General features: G+C 41.6%; 1 protein-coding gene across 1 annotated transcript in view; it reads left to right on the plus strand.

Moving 5' to 3' along the window:
- The first annotated feature begins 3,772 nt into the window (after positions 1-3,772).
- The window catches only part of LOC104273123 (ephrin type-A receptor 5-like), a 33,184-nt gene continuing 17,164 nt past the window's right edge, over positions 3,773-19,792 (plus strand). Inside the window, exons 1-2 of the mRNA XM_009868339.1 lie at positions 3,773-3,782; positions 8,951-9,015. Coding sequence (XP_009866641.1) covers positions 3,773-3,782; positions 8,951-9,015 — 75 coding nt within the window. The remainder of the gene's footprint in view (positions 3,783-8,950; positions 9,016-19,792) is intronic.

Consider the following 19,792-nt stretch of genomic DNA (forward strand, 5'->3'; position numbering starts at 1 on the left):
GTTCATAGCATTTGACTTCTGGGTTTGGGAGGTGGTGGGTGGCTCTTTTTGGAGGTCCACTGACGTGCTGCCTGCTGTGGGTGAGGGTGCTGGGACCTGCAGGCTGCCCTGGGCTGCGTGTATGAGCACAACCTTCCTGCTTCTGCTTTGCAAAGGGGAGTAAAGATGCTTTGGGCCAGAATAATTGCCATGAGAGTTATTCAGTCCATTCTGTGACTGTCTCACTGAGAGTGCTTGTGGTGGGAAACACTCCTTTTCTCTCCCTCTTCCCTGGTATTTGAGTTGTGCTGGAGGTATATTAGTACTTTGATCAGGTAGAGCTGCTCAGATTACCATGTTGACCAGGTAGAACTGCTCAGATGACCACTAGCTGGAAGCATGAGATGCCTCCTGGAGAAGGTGATGCAGCAGATCAGGGAGTACCTGCGTGAGCTGGTGTGGCAGCCCTGACAGAGAAGTGACTCCTGCCACTTGTCTTCCCCCCTGGCAAGCTCCTGAGCATCAGCGGGGGTTCATCTGGCATGCTCGCAGCAAACTGTGCCTTGAGGGTGTGCACAGAGAGGAGACAATCCGCTGCAGAAGTTCAGAGCTTCTGGGTTTAGGTGGCTGTGTATCAGGTGTTGAGCCTGTAGGAGAGGCTAGGACCCTGGGCTCGCAGTCTTTCATGCCAGCTATTTCATTTTGGTGTGGGGAGCAGTACTGAAGTGTCTTGCCAAGGTATTATCTCCTGGGCTCTCTAACCTGGATCACTTGATGTTAGAAAGAGGTCAGAACAACCAGTTTGAACTCTCTAGTTCTCTGAGGGGACAGAGAAACACCTGTGAGGAAATAAATTATTCAGCATCAGAAATGTGCATTTCATGATGTTTCTGGGTGGACTTTCATGCTTTTTAAACTGTTTTGCGTGTCAGAAACCAGTGAAACTACTTATCTGCATGCTTGCTTCTGTAAGTTAATTTCTCCAAAAAAACACCAATCATTTTGGTTTATCCATCTTTACTAAAGTTCACATGCGATTTCTTCCTAAAATGTGTTGGCAATGTGCTGTTCCCAGTAGCAACCTCCACCCTCTTCCCTCAACAGAAGGGATAAACTGTCAACCCCCCTGAAAAGCTGATAGATCATCTTAAACATTTTTTGTTCTCCTGAATGCTATCTAAGCATTATGTCAGTTCCTTTTTTTTTTTTTTTTCCTACTTGAGTGAACTTAGTGGCAGCAGAGTAGTCATTACTGTCAACAGGAAGGCTTTACTGGTGCTGGACAGTGAGGTCTTGTGAGTCCACTGGTAGTAAAAGCTGATAGCCTTGACAGTCTGGATGTGTCTGCACCAAGTTTCTTTCCTCTTGTTAAGTTTAGTTATATGCGTACCAGATTTTGGTCTCCATGTCTTTTAGGATACCTTTTAGGAATGGAGATGGTATTGCTTTTAGTTGGTAATGCTCTGATTCAGGGAAGAAGGTGAGGTTTCATCTTGGCACTGCCAGTAGGTGCTTTGATTGCACTGGGAAGCTGTTGGGATTTTGGGACTTGACTTTGTGTGCTCAATAAGGTTCTTGCTTTACGTAGGATCTTGAAGAAACTGCTTCCTTTAATGGCTTGCAGGCAGATGCCTTGGCAGTGGTTGGAGACCCTGGGTCTGCAGGCAGCACTGCTGTTCTCTTTCTCCATGCAGCCTAGTTGTGAGGTTGCTGGTTACAGATGCTGGTTGTATCTTGGCTTCAGTGAAAGCTTCTTTTTCACTCTTAATGGCAGGGTGCTACTTGCCCAGATGGTTTCTCCAAAATATTTGTGCTGCAGTCATCTCAGAGATACGCTATTGTGTTGGTACAGGGTTGCTTCCAGTGGATCTTATGAGTGGGTCTGGAAGCGTTTTACTGACTTTCCTCATAGTGTATAAATCCTTTTCAATTAAATGGTCTTTCTAGTGGGAATGGGAGTGTTTGCCCTTAAAGAAAAAGCAAACCATAGTGGAGTTTTTAAGTTTCAAAGTACTTGGGTGTCAAGCTAATAATCTCCTGACCACTTCTGCTTTAAAGTTATATATGGTGAGAAGAATGAACTACTGCCTCTTGTCTTGAGTGTGAGTTTCTGTAAGGAAGAAATCTGCAGTTTCCTGTTTGTTTTAGTAGGTCTGGTAATCAAAATGAGCTTTGGGTCCCGCTCCCTGGCACTACGTCCAGCACTGTGCCTGTGAGTTAAAAAATGCAGCCAACCCAAAGAACTTTGTCAAAGGGCAGTATCATACCCCTCGTAAACAGTGTGTTCAAACAAATTACAGACGTAATGCAGAAATTACTGGGTAAAAATCTCTGGCTGATGTTATGATTGCAGTTGTCCATCTGGCCTTAAAAACCTATGAATCTGTGATGCAAATTCAAGCATTTTGGCTCTTGCTATAAAAGGGAATCATGAGAAGACTTGGAGCAGAATGAAGCCAACATAATAAAATACAAATCTGCAGTTAATATTAGTTTGTGAGTTCATTAAGTAGTGTATACTTTCTTCCTCCAGTGGGCTATAAATAATAGGTACTGCTACAGCTTGCACTCTGCTGTGGCTCGTTTCCACTGATGGAAATGTTTCAGAGTTTCTTGCCTCTGTGTGGTTTGTCCCAACTCAGTGTGGCTAATTAATTCAAAACATCTGCTCCCTGATGACTTTGATTTCTTCCAAGAGCTCATTTTTTTTATTTGTTTTGCTTTCTTGGATTATTTTTAACTGGCACTTGTTGGAGTGCCTTGGATTTATACTTTTTGAAGAAATGCTTGGCACAACAGGGAAAACAGTTGGAAAACAAATTACAACAATACTGCAATAAAACCAGTGAAGATTTATGAAGCAGGAAAGCTTTGACTCGTGATGGTGAAGAGTCAGTGTGTCTTGGTAGTGCTGTGAACTCTGGGAGCGCAGGAGGAAGGATGGGGAGTTACCCAGTGTAAGGAGAAGCCAGCTTTGTTAATGATGATGTGTTTGGGAGCTCTACCCCCTGCCTTGGGCAGAGAGAAAGAGGAGGAGAGCAGAGGTGTGAAGCTTGGTGAAAAGCCTGTGATGCGGTTTAGGAGACCTCCTGATGAGGGTTCGGTGTGAAGTGCTGCTGTCACATCTCGTGCACTTTGGCCCCCATCCAGCAGAGCGTTTCGCTTTGTGCTTAATTGGCAGTGTGTGAGTATTCACACAGGAGATTTCTCACAAGTGTTTTAAATGTAGTTGCTCCCACAAGCAATGAGTGTTGGGTCAGAGCTGGGACTACCTTGATGTAGCTCTGACCTTTCCACGGGTGGCTGAGTCCTGCCGAGTGCTGTGCAGAGGTGGCCAGGAGCTGCAGAAGGAGCCTTGAGGAGGATGTAGGAGCCCTTGACTTGTACTTTTTTTCAGATGGGGAGTTCAGATTCTGGCTACCCAAAACAATGCTCAGATTCCATTTGTTACAAATGTGTTAAAGCAGAGTTTTGCTTCAGTTGTTTAAGACAAAACATTTTGATTCTTATGTTATTGCATAAAAATACGCTACCTTAGAAATCATGCGACATGTTGAAATGTTTATGCAGGCTTTAAGGAATGTTTCTTCTGTTTTTTCCGTGATGGAAACTGTAATTATAGGGTATTGATTTGGTCAAAGAGGATGTTCTTTTCCTCCTGCTTTAGGTGTATTGCAGTGAAGTAAAAGAAAAAGATTTACGGCTTTTCAGCTTCGTGGCATAAACTCCATCAGCTTTTGCTATCCTGACTATTTTGCCTGTTCTGATTTGTCAGCATAAACTTTGGTAGAACATGCCCAATTGTAAGTCTTAGCTGGTGAATGGTGCTACTGAAGAGCATGACTACTCCAGTGAATGAGAATTTATTGGAAAGACCATGGAAACTCAGAAAAGTTCAGTCTTGTGTATGTGTGCAGAGACTTTGCCCTGGCGTGAACAATGAAGGTTTTTCTGGAAGATCTCTAGATAATTAAATGGCAGGAGGATATGTGGCTGGTAGGATCAGAAGTGCTCAATGTTGTAATAATGAAGCCTGTTGGTGGGGGATTTTTTATTTATTTTTTTTTGTCCTGCTTGAAATTGGAGTGAGAAAAATTAAGCTGTTCCAGCTGATCCTGATTCAGACTGGAGCCAGAGGAGCTATCTCGCTCCAGTTGGTGTGACCAAAAAAAATCCATAGAGTGGTGGCTCCCGCTTCAGGCATTGTACAGTCAGGTAGACCTGTCCTACTTTTGCCTGGGCAAGCTAGTCCTGCTACATAGCACTGTTTTAGGTGGCCATGTTACATGGGGTGCTCTGCTGTGTGGGTGGCAGTGTTGATTTAGGTCAACACTGAATGCCATCAGCGCTAACATTTCTTGTGCTTCCTTCCAGCCACAGTCTATGTGTAGCCATGGTGAAGCTGCTAAATGCTGTATGAACGTGACAGGGACATTTGAGTAAAAAGCCATATCCAGTCTCCCTGTCAGAGATAGCCGAGTGAAAAAACACTGTTAATTCAGCATCTAGAGTTCAGGGCAAAGGTTTAGAACACTTCTGGTTTTATTCTAACTTGATTGCTCACCTGTAGCAACCAGTCTGTCTGAGAACAGGAGTGTATGTGGATTCCCCAGGCTATTACTCTGTATTAAAAAAAGAAAACGAAAAAAAAAAGCTGTGGTATGACTTTAGACTTAATCATCATTTATCCTACCCTAAAGGCATGGAAGTTAATGATGATATAGATCTGTGCGGTTTTGTGTTACCCTTGACTGAGCATTAGAAATAATTAGGGCTTGTGGGATGGATGCGCTGATGGTGGAGATGAGCAGAAAACATTTTTGAATGTGTGTATGGGCCTCTTCCAAGCTTACTGGCAAAGATACAGGTGCTAAGTGTGTGCTTATGGGCTCCGAGGTTTATTGCTTGTTCGTTGAGACATAGCTAGCTAGTGCTGAGGAGAAAGGAAGTGGGAATAAATGAGTTCTGTTATTTTGGAGGCTTTGAATATTACAGGCCAGAGCTCATAGTGGTTTCTGGAGAGAGAGATTTCTTCAGTGAGTAAGCTCTCCTTCATCACAAGTGCTGCTCGGTACACAGGTCTGGGTTATGCCTGGGGAGTATCTACAGTGTTGAGGCTAGTCCAGGAGGCCCGAGCTATACAGGACCTGGCTCTAGACCTCTTCAAGTATGGAAAGCTTAAGCACGTAGTTGGAGGTTTTCCTGAATTACTTCCTTCAGTGACCTAAGTGAGTTAGTTGGTTATTGGACAGCCACGGCCAAATATGTGTTGATGGCTCATCACAGGCTGGATGAGGAAGAACTAGTTCTACCTCTCTGGAGAAAACTTCTCGTCCCTTTTTTTCGTCTTGCTGGGGGTCAAACAAAAGACAGTTTTGGTGATTTTTATTCAGGTGCAAAACCCCCTTCATTTCTTCCCAGGTAGCCAGGTGGTAAGTTACGGAAGCATGTTTGGGGTGATGGCAGCCCTTCTATAAAGTCTCTGCTAAAAAGGTTTCCTCTATATTGCTGGTACCTAATTTTCATGCTGTTTGCCCATTGTTTCCTCCCCAGCCTGGCCAATCTGCAGCTTTTTTTTGACAAAAGTCGTTTTAGCAAAAATAATGCTCCTGCCAGGCTGGAACCTTGTGGGAAGGGAGGCTGTGCTAAGCCTGTACGGGTTTGTGTAGTGGGACTGCGTGCTGGTGGTCTCTCCAGCAATGTGGGAGAGACCGTCCCAAAAGTGTCGGTAGCACCGTCACGCTGCGTGGGGACATCTTGCAGCTGGGCCACTGGAGGAGCCACCCCCTTGGAGAGGGGCTATAGAGGCTTTGTCCTGATTTGAGGTTGAATTGGGGTGGGTTTGGGACGTGGCAGTGATGCAAGTAAAGGGCAAATATACTGGAAATGACTGGATATGGTGCTGATGGGGAAGACACAGGCACCTTTTATCTAAATGGAGCAGTGGTGATTTGTGTGGAATGCCAGAATTTTGGAAGTTCTCAAAGCAAAGCTTTTAGGCCCTCACAGGCAATTTAGAATAACTACTGACTAAATATATTCCCTCAGAGCAGTCTGCGTAGTGCAGTATTTTAGAAGACACACTGTGAAAGCAGTCCTGGGCAGAAGTTCTTGGGGCAGGTGGAGAGCCTGCTGTGCCTGAGCAGCCTCAAAGAGTTGTCTGAGCTGCCCAGTCTCCAGAGCAGCCCAGGCACAGGGAAAGCTTAAAGTCACCGGTGGGTTTTTTTGGTCTTCCTGGCGTGTGAACTTTGTGTAATTGTGCAGTGCCTATCAAAAAGATGTATCCCGTCCTCTCCTATTCGTTTTGCGCTGTGCAGAATTCTACTAAAATAAGGGAGCAGTTGAGTCTTTTCTAACTGGAGGTTTAGTATTCAGCTCCGCTGGCTGACTCACCGCTGACTTGAGTTAGAATTGAATGGGTTGTATTATCTTTTCATATGCAGAAAATTATTTTGAAATTGAAGTTAATAACAGCAATTTAAAAATTGTCGCTGATAGAAAGATAATACAATATTTAGTTGTATCATGTTCTTTTTATGATCTGATGTTTGAATAAAAGCATTTTTTCCTGCTTTTTTTTCCCCTTAATTAGCATGTCGTGAAGAAGTTTGTGGCGTCAAACACGCCATCTAATTACATTCATTAGCAGCGTCTCCAGGACAAGTTTTAATTAAGTTGTACAATGTAGATCAATACTTGTTTTGCATCCATTGCAACTTATGACAGGAATATACTGTTCTGCACAGTTTAATTACAGCAATTTTAATAGGAGGAATTTGAGTAAACCTGTCATTTTGGCAACTGCACTCCTGGCTCTTACTTTTAAAAATAGTATACAGTTATAATATGGGGTGTTATTTAAGTGTGTCCAGCTTTGAAGAATAGTTGAAGATCACTCTTTTTTATCCCATTAAAAAGCAAATGCAGTGTGGTGTACTAGCACTTGGGTACTAGTGCTTGACTTCAGCCGAAGCAGGAGAAATTAATGAGCATTTTACCCAAAGACTTCAGGAGGGGAAAAGCTGGACATTACTGGATGACGAATCTTGTGGCAGATGATAACAATACTTTTATTTTGTTTAGATTGTGGGGTGGAAAAGCACCTAATTGTATGTTTAATTACTGTGAATATAGTTCAGCGTAGTCTCTCAGTATTGCTTCTACCAAATGTCCTGTAGTTTGGTGGCATTGCCAGCTCCCAACTGTTTTCTATTTTGGCAGGAGAAAGCAATCCAGGCGTGAAAACTCTGAGCTACCAAATGTTTTTGGGCAACATTATGAGAATATACTTGATTAGTGTCCTGGTTTCAGCTGGGATGGAGTTAATTTTCTTCCTAGTAGCTGGTACAGTGATGTGTCTTGGATTATGTTTTTGTATTATGTTGGATTGTGTTTGTATTATATTTTTGGATTATGGCTTTTTTGTATTTTGATGTTTTGGGCTGTTTTTGTATACAAGGGACTACAGCAGTGACCCTTCACTACAGTACAGTGATTAAGACCAAACTGTCTCAGTAAACTTTGTGGTTTCAAACTAAATCTGTTGCTTAGTAAAAATTTGTATTTTAAATATTCCTCAAGATTTTAAAGGAGCATTCTTTTTAATACACTGTACTTGTGGTTTTTCTTACTGGGCCTCTGTCAGTAATGTAATCCTGATATCTGAGGTACTCAGTTGGCAGCGTTTTCAATTGTGCCCAGGATGCCCTGCAGCAGGGTGGTTTGGGCTGGTATAAGAAAGGGTCTGTATGCCTCATAGCTGTGCAAAGGCAGAAAATCAGCCTGGTAAGCGTACTAAGGGTGAGGGTTGTGGTATATCCTTCATACTTGTGCATGCAACCTGTTTGTTTTTCTTCTCTAGCAATCTTTAAGTACATACATGGTTGCATTGCTAAAGGAGTGAGTGTAAAGCTGCCTCCATCGATTTCAAGCTTTTTTCATGGGCTAGATCATCATGGTCAGGAAAGTCTTGAAAGTCAAATGGTGAAAACTTCCAGTGGGATTTTTAAAGAGCACATAGGGTGGAAATCAGGAATTAGGGACCCAGGGAAATAGCTTTACAGACACAGGAAAGTGTGTGAAGAAAGGAAGTGTGCTTTTAAAGTAGAAGAAAGTTGCTCCTAGGTTGAGATTTTGGGTGACAGATGTTGATTCAGAGACAAACTTTTAACTTGGAGATTTAAAGCCCTGGGTAGAGGAGGTGAAAGTTCAGCACCAGAAGCTACTATAATTTGTCTTAGCTAGTGTGTATAGTTTTACTTCACACTTGTTACTCAGTATTTCAGGTAAGTTGAGGGGAAAAATGTTATAAGCTTGGGAATAGATTTTTTGCTGTTTTTTTGTTGATTGCTTATGTGGCTTAAAATAGTTACTTTGAATTTTTTTTGGGGGGGGGAAATCCATTTGATATAATGAAGTTATCAAAGACTTGGGGAAATTGTGGGAGAGGGAGAAAATAATAGATTAGTGGTAACTAATACCTGCACATAAAATACTTTAAAAATTGAACTAATGATAGTTGGGAAACTGTGTGTTGTTTCTTGTTTCGTGTTTATCTTAAAGGACAGATTATACTAAAAACATGTCACCTTAGCTGTTTGTGAGTATATGTGTATACCTATATATTGTATGTCTTGCATATCCACGCAAACAGTGTGCATTACGTATTTATTCCCCTCAAAAGTCCAGATTCTAAGAATGTGAATAATCTGGATCTTACAGATGTTAGTGTATATGCAACTTGGTTTCAATGGCAGATCCAAGGAGTAGAGTAATGTATACATAAAATTGTTTTCAGTGTATGACCTCATTGTTGGTGGAGTTATTGCATTGTTATTCTGCTTTACAAAAATACTATTTCTTGGTTAATTATAATCAACCAGTTTACCATAGCTAACCGAACCTTGAAGTAATTACTGAAGTTTGTAGTCCTTCCATCTTCCTTAACAGTTTCTTTTTCTCTTATTTTCAGTGAATTTACTGGACTCGCGCACAGTAATGGGAGATCTAGGATGGATAGCCTATCCAAAAAATGGGGTAAGTCTCTCTTGTTGTTTGGTTCCTCTCTCACAAATTACACTAATCGTTTCCATTCGGAAAGTAGACTACTGGGTTTAAGAATTCCCTGGAGTGGTTCGTCAGCAATGAAGGGGAAAAAAATAAATAAAACAACAAGCTGTGACTGGAAAAATGGAGCTGTGTGGCTAGGGGATTAATTTATTTATGTAGTAGAGCCAGCCACAAGTATTAAAAAAAAAAATATTATAGCAGGAGTCAGTTGCTCATTCCTCCCCTCACCAAGAAAAGGACATGAGGTTATTTAAATTTTTTTTAAATTATAAATTTCTGTTCTTTTCTTCTTGAGCCTTTGGGGTAAATGTGCAACATGATTTTCTGGAAGTTTTCTTCTGAAATACAGGGTCTGGGGCATTGTTGTTAGCTTTGAATGAACAGGACTGTTCAGAAATACTTCTATGGCTCATGATAGAATTCTGGGAGCTGGTAACACTAGAGCAGGAGCTGAGTTTTTGAGCACCTTGAAAAGCCCCTGTCCCTCGCCATTACCTATACTAAGAGCTGAAAGAACCTGGCCTCCTAATTTGATATCTGAAATGATTGCTGGAGTTTAGATGCATTAATCCCCTCCACTGTATCGGCTTGGCCTGGTTGCATCGTGTGAGCAGTCATTGCTGTGACTTTTGGTCTTTGATTTTGCTGGGGCATCCTCAGTGCTGTACTGCAACAGAGCTTTGGGACAGTCTCGAGAGGTTGACTTCTGCATGATGCTGAGTGTTCCTGTCAGTTCCTGGGAGCCATGAGCACTGTGTGAGGTGAGGAAGCATCCCAAGATTGAAATGCTACACATCTGAGCCCTCCAGCAGAGCGGACCTCAGGAACGTGTTATTCCAGAGTTTTAGTCACAGCTGAAACAAGCTGCAGAATTGTCTTGGACTCCAGTTGGATTGTCATAAAAATGGTGTCAATGTTTATATAAAATGCAGCAAACGTGCATATATACATATATATTAATTACACAGTGAATTGAAGTCTGACTTCTCATATATTGTTTAGGTGAAAGGTTGTAGAAATGGCAGCTTCATTCAGGCGAGCTGCATATTGGCAGACACTGGTTATGGCAGGGATGTAAAAGCTACACGGGGAGTTGAGTTTATCCTCAGCTCAGTTCAAGATCTAATCCTGTTGTGGTCAGAGTCTAGAACTATTTTAAAATTTTTTTAAAGCCAAGAACTAAACTTGCTTCCCATGCCTGTGTGTGCATCAGAATAACCGGTGCCAGATGTGCTGGCAGAGCGGTGTGTTGGTGCCACAGCATACCATAAAGATCCCAATGTCCACTTCTTAATGGAAGATTTTCTCCTTTTTGAATGCCTCTTGGTATTTTTCCGATGGCATAACACACAGCTGCTGTATATCCCCACGTCCTTACAGGAATATCAGTAGAAAAATAACTGGGCCTGAGGAGTTCAGAAGACTTCTGAGCCTGTATGTGTAGATGAGTAAATGAAAAGCTACATGTCCTATGCAGAAGGCTCAGTTGTGTCTTTTCGTTGTTTAGAGAGACCTTTCTATATTTACAAGCTCAGTTTCCAAACACCACCTTGAAGCACACTCATGAATGTCAAATTAATAGTTACTGACTCATTAGGGAGAATTTTTTTCCTTAAGTTAACTTCCACAAAAAAAATAACCAGGTAGTTGGTTTTTGAATTTCCAGAATTCTTCTCTTAATCTTCTTTATTTGCAAGGGAGATTATAAAAATTCAGGAGACTAGTTCATTTGTCTCTTTTCTTGGGCTAATATGTTTGCAGTATTTTAGAAGTACTGAAAAAAATCTTCTCAGACTTACCTCTCTAACTGCCTTAGCTGCTCTGCAATCAGCTGTGCTGCAGTCGTATTCCATTTGCTTAATTTTTTTAAAGATCTACCTTGTATAAATATTTTAAGTGACTGCAGGATTTGAATTTAGAAAAGGAGGGAGTTTTAACTGAGATCAGAGATATGAAAGCTGTTTTTTTTGGGGTATTCTAATATGAGTTTATCTCAGGATGTCCTCTTATGGAAGATTTTTGGCAGGTCTGCGTATCTGTCTGCACAGTCACCCATCAAGGAAAGGAGGAAAAAAAAGCATACTGTGTCACACTTTGCAACACTACAGTGTGTAGATACAGAGCATGTGCTAAAGCGAGCTTTTTGTTGCAGGGTATTTTATTATTGCTGTTAACAGTATCCTGTAGAGTCTAGCCAATTTTCAAGTACTTGATAGCAATTTCGGTGGTGATATAGCTCCAGTTGAAGTTATGTTAGCTTTTAAAGCAGCCTTTAACTCGTCTGCTATTGCTACTTCTGCACTTGATTTTTATTATGAATCTTAAGAAAACCTAGTATTTTTCCTAGAACCACATCTGCTAGAAGCAGGAGATTGCAGCAGGTGCACAGCTGCTGTTAAAGAAAACGTTTAGTCTTTGTAGTTGTATGAGAGTGCTTGGAAAAGTTATCTGTGTATTACAAAGGCTGAAGCTGGTAGATTTTGAAAACACATTTTGATGTTTGCTATTAAAAAAATCAACACAAACAAAAAACCACAGAAAAACGTGGAGGTAAGACATCTAGTCAAGCCAAATGAGCTTGCTGTTGGAAGATGCTTTGTAGGTGCCACGGTCTAAATTTTTATTATAGCTGTGTGCCATGGTAATTTTTGTGTATTAACGCTTTGAGACATTTCGTGCTCCAGGAAGGTCCAGCTGCCCTCAGCCTGTTTCTCTCATTTTTATTGAACACAATGAGAAAATGTGAATGGGTTATAGGAGAAGGTGCTTGCTTCTTTCTGCTGCTTTCCTCTGAAGTAATAACGACTCTGGAGCACGGCTTCCTGGCTGCCCCAGGAGGCCTTCCAGCAGCAGTTGTGCAGTCTACTCTTAAAGCTGCAGTTAGATCTGTTGGAGCCTGAGAAAGTCCCTGTGAGGTCTGTGTGACCGTAGAGCTCAGAAGAGGGACTCTCTCTCTCCCTCTGCCAGTGAAGCATGGCCAGCATGGAAATGCTGCCCTTTTTGCAGCCTAAGTCGGGAATTGATCCTGTTATTACATGCCAAAGGGACAATTTGGACTTTGCTTTGCAGCTCTTATAAGTTTACTTCAACCTGAAGGAGGTTATTGGAATTACCAGAGGCTATATCGGAAAATTCTGGTCCCTCTTGTGTAGTAGGAAGCCCTCAAAACACATCCACAAAACCAGTCAGGTTTTTCTCATTAAAGCCTGTGCTTGTACAGCAGGTCTGCAAAGTCTTGTGCCTCTGGACTGATTCTTGGGATGCTGCTTAGTATTACCCAATCTGGGCCTATCAGGAGTTATGTGGCTGTGACACTGACAAGCTCTGATCTGCAGAAACTGCATGCACTTTCTTGTGCTAAACATACATTTTTATGGCATAGAAGCTCATAGGAGGAGCAAGGGTAATTGCTGCAAGAGAAATAGCTGGGTCAGTGTTTGTAGGCTGTGTTGTTGCTCTCCTCCCTTGGTCTGGCAGGAGACACTGTGATTGATGCATTTTGGCTCCTTGCAAATCCATAGCAGGGGGAGAAGCTACAAAGAGACCCCTATAGACCTGTGCTATTCTGTCTTGTTTGGTCTGCCCAGGTGAAAACACAGTGTCTTTTAACAATATCCAGATAGTTGCAAAAGTTGCTCATGAAAAGAAATGCTTTCTTTTAGCAGACTTCAGTGATTATTCCTGATTCTTGTTTCAGTAGCTATAACGGTACTGATTTACTTGTTTCAGACCCTCCCTCCTTTCAGAGTTTATTTTAAAACTTCTTTCTTTACATCTTAGAAGTGCTCTTCTGTCCAAATCAGAGTGCAGCACACCTGCTTTGCTTTTGTGTAACTGGTCCTCTCCCATCTCCTCCACTCCCATTTATGTTCCTGACCTTCCTGTAGCACAGAACAGGAAAGCTTCTGTGCTCCTTAGGGAAATGGCTGTGTGCTGTATCTCACTGCACAGCTCCATGTGCTGGGTTATTTTTTTTTGTGCTCAGACAGGAAAATAAACATGTACTAAGGAACCTGGTCCTTTGGAGATGTTCATAATTCTTTATTCATTGCAGAAAGAGAGCTAGATGACTTGTTGCATGTGAATGGCAAGAGGAAAGGCAATTGCCCCTGCTTTTGGTGGTTAATAAGGCCAAATATTTAAAGTTGGGGGTAAATTCAGCCAGATTGATTCTGCGAGGTGCTTCTCATTTATGTAGAACATTGATTTTGATTTTTTTTTTTTCTCCTTAACAGCATTTCTGTTTCATTCTTTTGAGGACAGGTACCCTAGGGTGCCTCTTTGAAGTTAAAAATAAGTGGTTTAGATGACTCAGCATGGTTTGTGAATAGATTCATGTTGCTCTCTGTCAATCTTAGTTCAGATAGAGATTTTATACAGGAGCCCTGGATTGGAGGCAGTGTTTGCCCTCAGGGAGAGAAATAAAATAAGGGGGGAGGGATAGGGGGCAGTGAAAGGAGAAGGATTCTTGGCACCATTGAGCTGTGTCATGTAGCTATGATTATAATTGGCATTTTCAGGGCAGTACTTTTGGCAGCCTGTGGTGTTTTTTTTTTTTCTATTTTTTTTGTTCCCCTGCAAATGCTGCTCGTTGGCTGTGACTAGGCTGGAAGAGGAATCAGGGGGATATGCTGTGGTGGTTTAACCCCAGGGAGCAAATAAGCACCACACAGCTGCTCGCTCATTCCCCTACAGTGGGATGGGGAGAGGATTGGGAGAGTAAAACTGAGAAAACCTGTAGGCTGAGATAAAGACACTTTAATAGGGAAAGTAAGTGTCATGCACATGAGCAAAACAAAGCAAGGAATTCGTTCACTACTTCCCATCATCAGAAGGGTGTTCAGCCATCTCCAGCAGAGCTGGGCTCTGTCAGGTCTAACAGACAAATGCCATAGCTCCAAATGTTCCCCCTTTTCTTCTTTCCCCAAGTTTTGTTGCTGAATGTGACATATGGTCACGTGATGTGGGATATCCCTTTGGTCAGTTGGGGGCAGCTGTCCCAAATGTGTCCCCTCTCAAGTTGTTGTGCACCCCCAGCCTACTCGCTGGTTGGGTGGGCTGAGGAGCAGAAAAGGCCTTGAGCGTGGAAGCACTGCTCAGCAATAACTAAACCATCTCTGTTATCAACACTGTTTTCAGCACAAATCCAAAATACAGCCCCATACAAACTACTATGAAGAAAATTAGCTCTATGTTAGCCAAAACCAGCACAGAGGCTAATATGGCAAGAATGCAGAAGGGAACATGATGGAAATAAGTAATACCCGAGTAGGTGAAAAAATGTTTTAATGACACTCTAGAAACCTGCAATTTGGCTGCTTTGTTTATATGTACATGCTTTTGTGCATGCACAGGTTAGTAAGACATACTGCACATAATAAATAAAGTATTTGAAGTAAGCTGAGTAACCTGAACCAAAGCATTATGTAAAGTTTTCTGTTATATACAGAATAAAGGAATTTTAGATCAATAATTTGTGGAATGATGTTGTGTTCAACAGAGTTGAAATACATGGGGGCGTTGTTTTTCACTAGGATTCCTTAAGGTAAAATGCGGTATCTGTATATGTGTAAACTTCTGTCCTCTGTGGCCTTCCCTCTGGTTCTTCATGTGCTTATGTGGTCATTTTTGCTTATATATCATGGGGCCGAGATGATGTGTTTTCTTTTGACTGTGCTGTGTGTTTTAGTGTGCCATTCGTGCAAGCTTGTCTTGCATAGCATAATTATAACAAAAGAGCTTGAGCTTTGGGTCTGAAGAGACACCAGAGATTAATAATGCAGTTCTGCAAGACCCTTGTGGTAGCTGAAGAAAGCTGCATTTTAAAACACTGCTGAGTTCGTGTTTCAAAGTCTGAAAGCTCCAGAGTGAGTCTGAAGATGCTGGAATTCATGGGAGTAGGGACACTGCTGAATTCGGCCAGGTGACTACTGATGAAATTGGTGGATTGCCCGGGTGAGTTGGTGGCCTTGCCAGTGCTCGTAGAGCTGCGTTTGTTTCACAGAGCTTGAATATCTCAATCAAAATCTAAAGAGATCAGCTCTGCAATGGAGAGATGTGTCTTGTGTGGAAAGTCTGCTGGAGTTGTGTGTAGCACAGAGTGTTGGAGTGGCCCACAGCTTCCCTGAGGAACAGCGAGAAGAAAGGAGTAACATCTTGCCCAGGTTTGCAGTGGGTAGGGCAAGAAGAACAGGATTTGTTTCATCTAAGCTGGTTCAGGTTAAATTTCATGGAAAGTACTTTCTACTGGTGCATCTTTGGGGCAGATGTGGGGTTTCTTTCACAGAAGGTCTCTGACAGCAGGTCAGACCATTATCTCTGTTAGTCTGGACAAGCAGAGGTCATCTCTTCTCGAGGGACAACCAGATGACGTTTTCCAGCCCTATATCTGAAGCTGGGCTTCTGCAAGCTTGTCCTGACTCTGTCTAGAGTGGCATTGGGGTACATTTCTCTCCGAGCTCTCTTTTTTTATCTTGCTCTGCTTAAAGATGAAATTACTGTTATGCATTCAACACTCTGTATATAAGATCCACACCTCTGATACCTGCAACGTGTGGTATGTAGCTGCTTTTAAACGGAGTACCTCATGCTAGACAACAGTTCTCACTGAATACTCTCACCATTTTATTTATGACCTTTCTTGTAGCTTCTTTCCTATCTGAAGTTAAATCTTCTCGGTCCATTAATGTGCTCCAGACTCCGTGCTAGCTGCCCTTTGTTTTGTATGCTGTTGACATGATTCAAGCCTTTATTTGGGAGCAGTATCTGGTGAGGCGTAGGTCTTATTAAAGGAGATCTAAAATGCCTAGAGTACTCTAAGGTACTGTAAAATAAATTAATACTAGTAAGATTAAGAATAAAGCAAATCTTTATCTCAGATAGAACTGTATTACTAGCATAATATATTACTCTCCTGGTGATGAAAATCCACCACAGAAAAAATGAAGTCTGATCCCTCAGTATATCATTTTGTAAATACAGTTGTCAGCATTAGGTTCCTCCACACAGGCTTACTGGGCCAACAATAATCTCCTTTCATGCTAAAAAGTCTTTTTTTTTCTCTAGTGTCTAGAAATTACGTTTGGGGATAAAAGAGCTTTGAAGAGCTTTATCTTCTAAAACTATTGTTTTCTCTGTTACTTTTTGTGCCAGTTTCAGAAATATTGGTATCTAACAGTTAGTAACCGTACAATTAAAATGTATAAATGTAGTGCTGTCATGGAGAGTCTGAAACCTTGCAGAGTAAAATATTACCATTACAGAATGCATATGCCACAGCCCAGGCTTTATAAAACATGCATTAGGATTTTATAGCTTATGTTGATAAATTTTTGTAGTATATTACTACTTCATATACTAAATATATGCATCAGTGGGTTACTTATCACTTAATTACATAATCCTGTTATAAGACTTAAAATTCACTGGCCTTGCTCTTTCCCCATTTGACAGCATATATTTTTGTTCAGGTTAATGGCTTTTTTGGGGTAAGTAAATTCCAGAATGCAGTCCTGTTTGGTTTGCTTTTCAAGTTATTCAGGAACGCCAGTTCCAGAATCATGAAATAAAATGAGTGTTAACTTCAGAAAGGAAAACACATAGTAGGCTTATTCAGAAGGAGAAAATTGTAAATGCAAAATTCCTGCTATTCTGTCTTCATGACTAGTAGTTTTGTGTGTTGCACAGTGAATTAAGACAATAAAAAGTAGATGACTTTTTTTAAGAACTATAACCTAGCTTAAAACCAGTAATTAGAGCTTTTTGACTGCTGTTTTACTGCAGCGTCCTGATATATGATTATTCAAGAAATAGTTCAGCAGCTGAGCATGTAGTACTGTTAGAGCAAACTTTCATCCATTTTTCAAGTTATTAATGGGAATTATTCTAGATTTTCAGAGATTGAAAATGGTACCATCATGTTCTCTGTTCTGGTCTCGTGAATGGGGTGTTTTTCAGTTGCGGAAGGCTACACACCCATATGAAATGGGACAATGGGACTGGGATTTTGGTTATTGAAAGCAAATGCCAATATTTTCATTGCAAACTTCTTTTGCCTCAAAATATTTTAGTTTATAGTCTTAATTTATCTTAAGATGTCTGCGTTTTGGTGGAAAGAGCATGCTTCGCTATATGATTTAGTGTGAGTAATCGCAAGGTTTGTTGGTTTTAATACTGAAAATACTGTGGCAAAACGGATTTGAGATTAAGTACCAGGAATACACATGGATGCAGATGCATCCTTTCGGGGGTTGTGTGCAAGCTCTTCTCCAAAGAAAAGTGGCAGCTCCTCTCACCAGCCTTTCGGCTCTCCCCAACACGAATGATGAAGTGCTGTTGATGGGAACGTGGGTGACACCGGGCTATTGGTCATCTCTGTGTTACCAGTGTGACATTGTGTGCTGCCAGGCTGCCATGATTGATTGTCTGTACCCTATGACTGAACAATGAGTAGAGAAGAATTGCAAAAAATTATTTGTCTTCTGCTTGCCCTATGCAGTCACAAGGTTTGGAGAAAAGAAACCACCCAAAAACCCTCAGAAAAAAATCAAGACCCTGCCATCTTGTGGGGAGTTGAGAGCGTTCAGAGGAGAGAGTGTTTATTTCTTCCCTGTTCTTATTTCTCTTTCAAGATGATTTAGTGAAAATACATCATTGATGTAGTAGTGATTTACATCGGAGTGAATGACACTTTCATGCTAGTTTCATCCTCATGTATCCCTGTATGGTCTTAGTGATCTTACTAAGGAATAATCATAGAATCATAGAATCATTCAGGTTGGAAAAGACCTTTGGGATCATTGAGTCCAACCATTAACCCTACTCTACAAAGCTCACTCCTAAACTGTATCCCCCAACACCACATCTAAACAAAGTTTAAACACATCCAGGAGTGGTGACTCCATGGACAAGTTGCTGGATAGCTGCAGGGGCACAGGGTCAGGCCTGGGGGATTGGTAGGAAGCAAGGTCCCCTCTCCCTCCCCAAGAAAAGTGAGGATTGTGCATCAGCATGTTGATGGAGGAGGACGAAGAATTGCCTGCTGAGCTCACCACCTCTGGGGCAGCTTCCACGAGAGGGATGGTCGTCATAATATTGTAAAATGGCTTAGGTTGGAAGGGACCATAGAGATCATCTAATCCAACCTCCCAGCCATGGGCAGGGATGCCTCTCAACTAGACCAGATTGCTCAAGGCCTCATCCAACCTGGCCTTGAGCATCTCCAGGGAGGGGACATCCACAACTTCTCTGGGCAATTTATTCCAGAGTCTTGCCACTCTTGTAATGAAGAATTTCTTCCTAAGATCCAATCTAAACCTATTCTTCTACAATTTAAATCAATTTGCCCTTGTCCTCTTGGTGGACACTTTTGTAAAAAGTCCCTCCCCAGCCTTCCTGTAGGTTCCCTTCAGGTATGGTGATGGTGAGAAGGAGTGATTGCTGATGGCATTCTAAAACTGCATCTGTCAGACCAGGCTGGAACAACCCTGGCATAGCCCTTGGTTTTTCCCTCTTTTACTGCTTTCCGGCAAGGGAAGTATTATTAGATACCTGGTTCTTGCTAGAATGCTCTGATAGACATTTAACTTGTGTATTCTTGCTTATTTCTCTTTTGTGTTCATTACTGCAGCAAGTCCCAGGCCACTGCTTTGATTATATTAAATTCTTGATTTAGCAACAAGAACAGTAGAAAAAAATCAAATTATGTTAAGCAGATGTGTTTAAAATGTTAGAAAAGTTATCCTTTCCTGAAGCCTGGTTGCACGTTAAGACTGTGCCTATTAATGATTTCAGTGTATATCAACTACCTATATATTGAAACACAGAAAATAGTGTCTTGTAGATCTGAAATAAGATAAACCAGAAGCTTGTAAAGATGTGTGCTTTCTGTGGATAATTACCCTCCTTGGGATGCTTTCTTGCTATATCAAAGATGGGAACTCTTGGCTGTGAAGCTGGGGAAGGACTGAGCATTTGTGCCGCAAAAATTCTCTTTTGACTTCAGCAAAAATATTTTTGGATGAGTGACCTGGCCCTTGTCTTTAAAGGCCTTCCTGTAACAGCAGTGATTCTTCCTGTAATATTGACACCCTGTAACGCTGTACAGAGGATGCAGCTTGCAGAAGATAGCGCAGAGTATTTCTTAATGTGATTTGAGATGTTGGTGTACACCGTTAATCCATTTGCAGTTCTGTTCCAGTCATGGGGAAGAGCTGCAGGCTTGGTGTTCTCCTTGTTAAAGTCAGCCCTTCCCCTGCCTTGCCATTTGCTGTGAGCTTAGACCAAGAACTGGTGGGTGAACATAGGATGAGAGAGAAGGTGATGACAGAACTTTGTAATTTAAATGTCTACTCATTGAAAGTGATCTTTCAGACTTATTTAATTATTTTTTATTTAGATATTTGAATTTCTTTGTGATGCAGATGTGCCACTCATAGGGAGCAGTCGTGCTTGGATGATGTCCCCAAGACTTGGCTGTACCCATCAGATATCACGCGGCGTTGGGAGAACTGTCTGTTTCTGAAAAGGAGAACTTACGCTTACTATTTTGTCCTCTAGACATTTAGAAAAACTAGCACCTTCTTTTGTGGGGTGTGTCTGTGAGTTGTCTTTGCATCTTCAGCCTGCAAGCTCCAGTTACAGCACTGATGTTGGGGCACTCATGATTTCCTGCTGGAGCCTGGGGGTTATTCCTGAGGCTTGTCTCTTGAAAGTTGAAGTCCATCAAAATAACTTCTGCTCTGTA

Source organism: Apaloderma vittatum, unplaced genomic scaffold (genome assembly GCF_000703405.1).
Source record: "Apaloderma vittatum isolate BGI_N311 unplaced genomic scaffold, ASM70340v1 scaffold14274, whole genome shotgun sequence".
NCBI classification, from domain to species: domain Eukaryota; kingdom Metazoa; phylum Chordata; class Aves; order Trogoniformes; family Trogonidae; genus Apaloderma; species Apaloderma vittatum.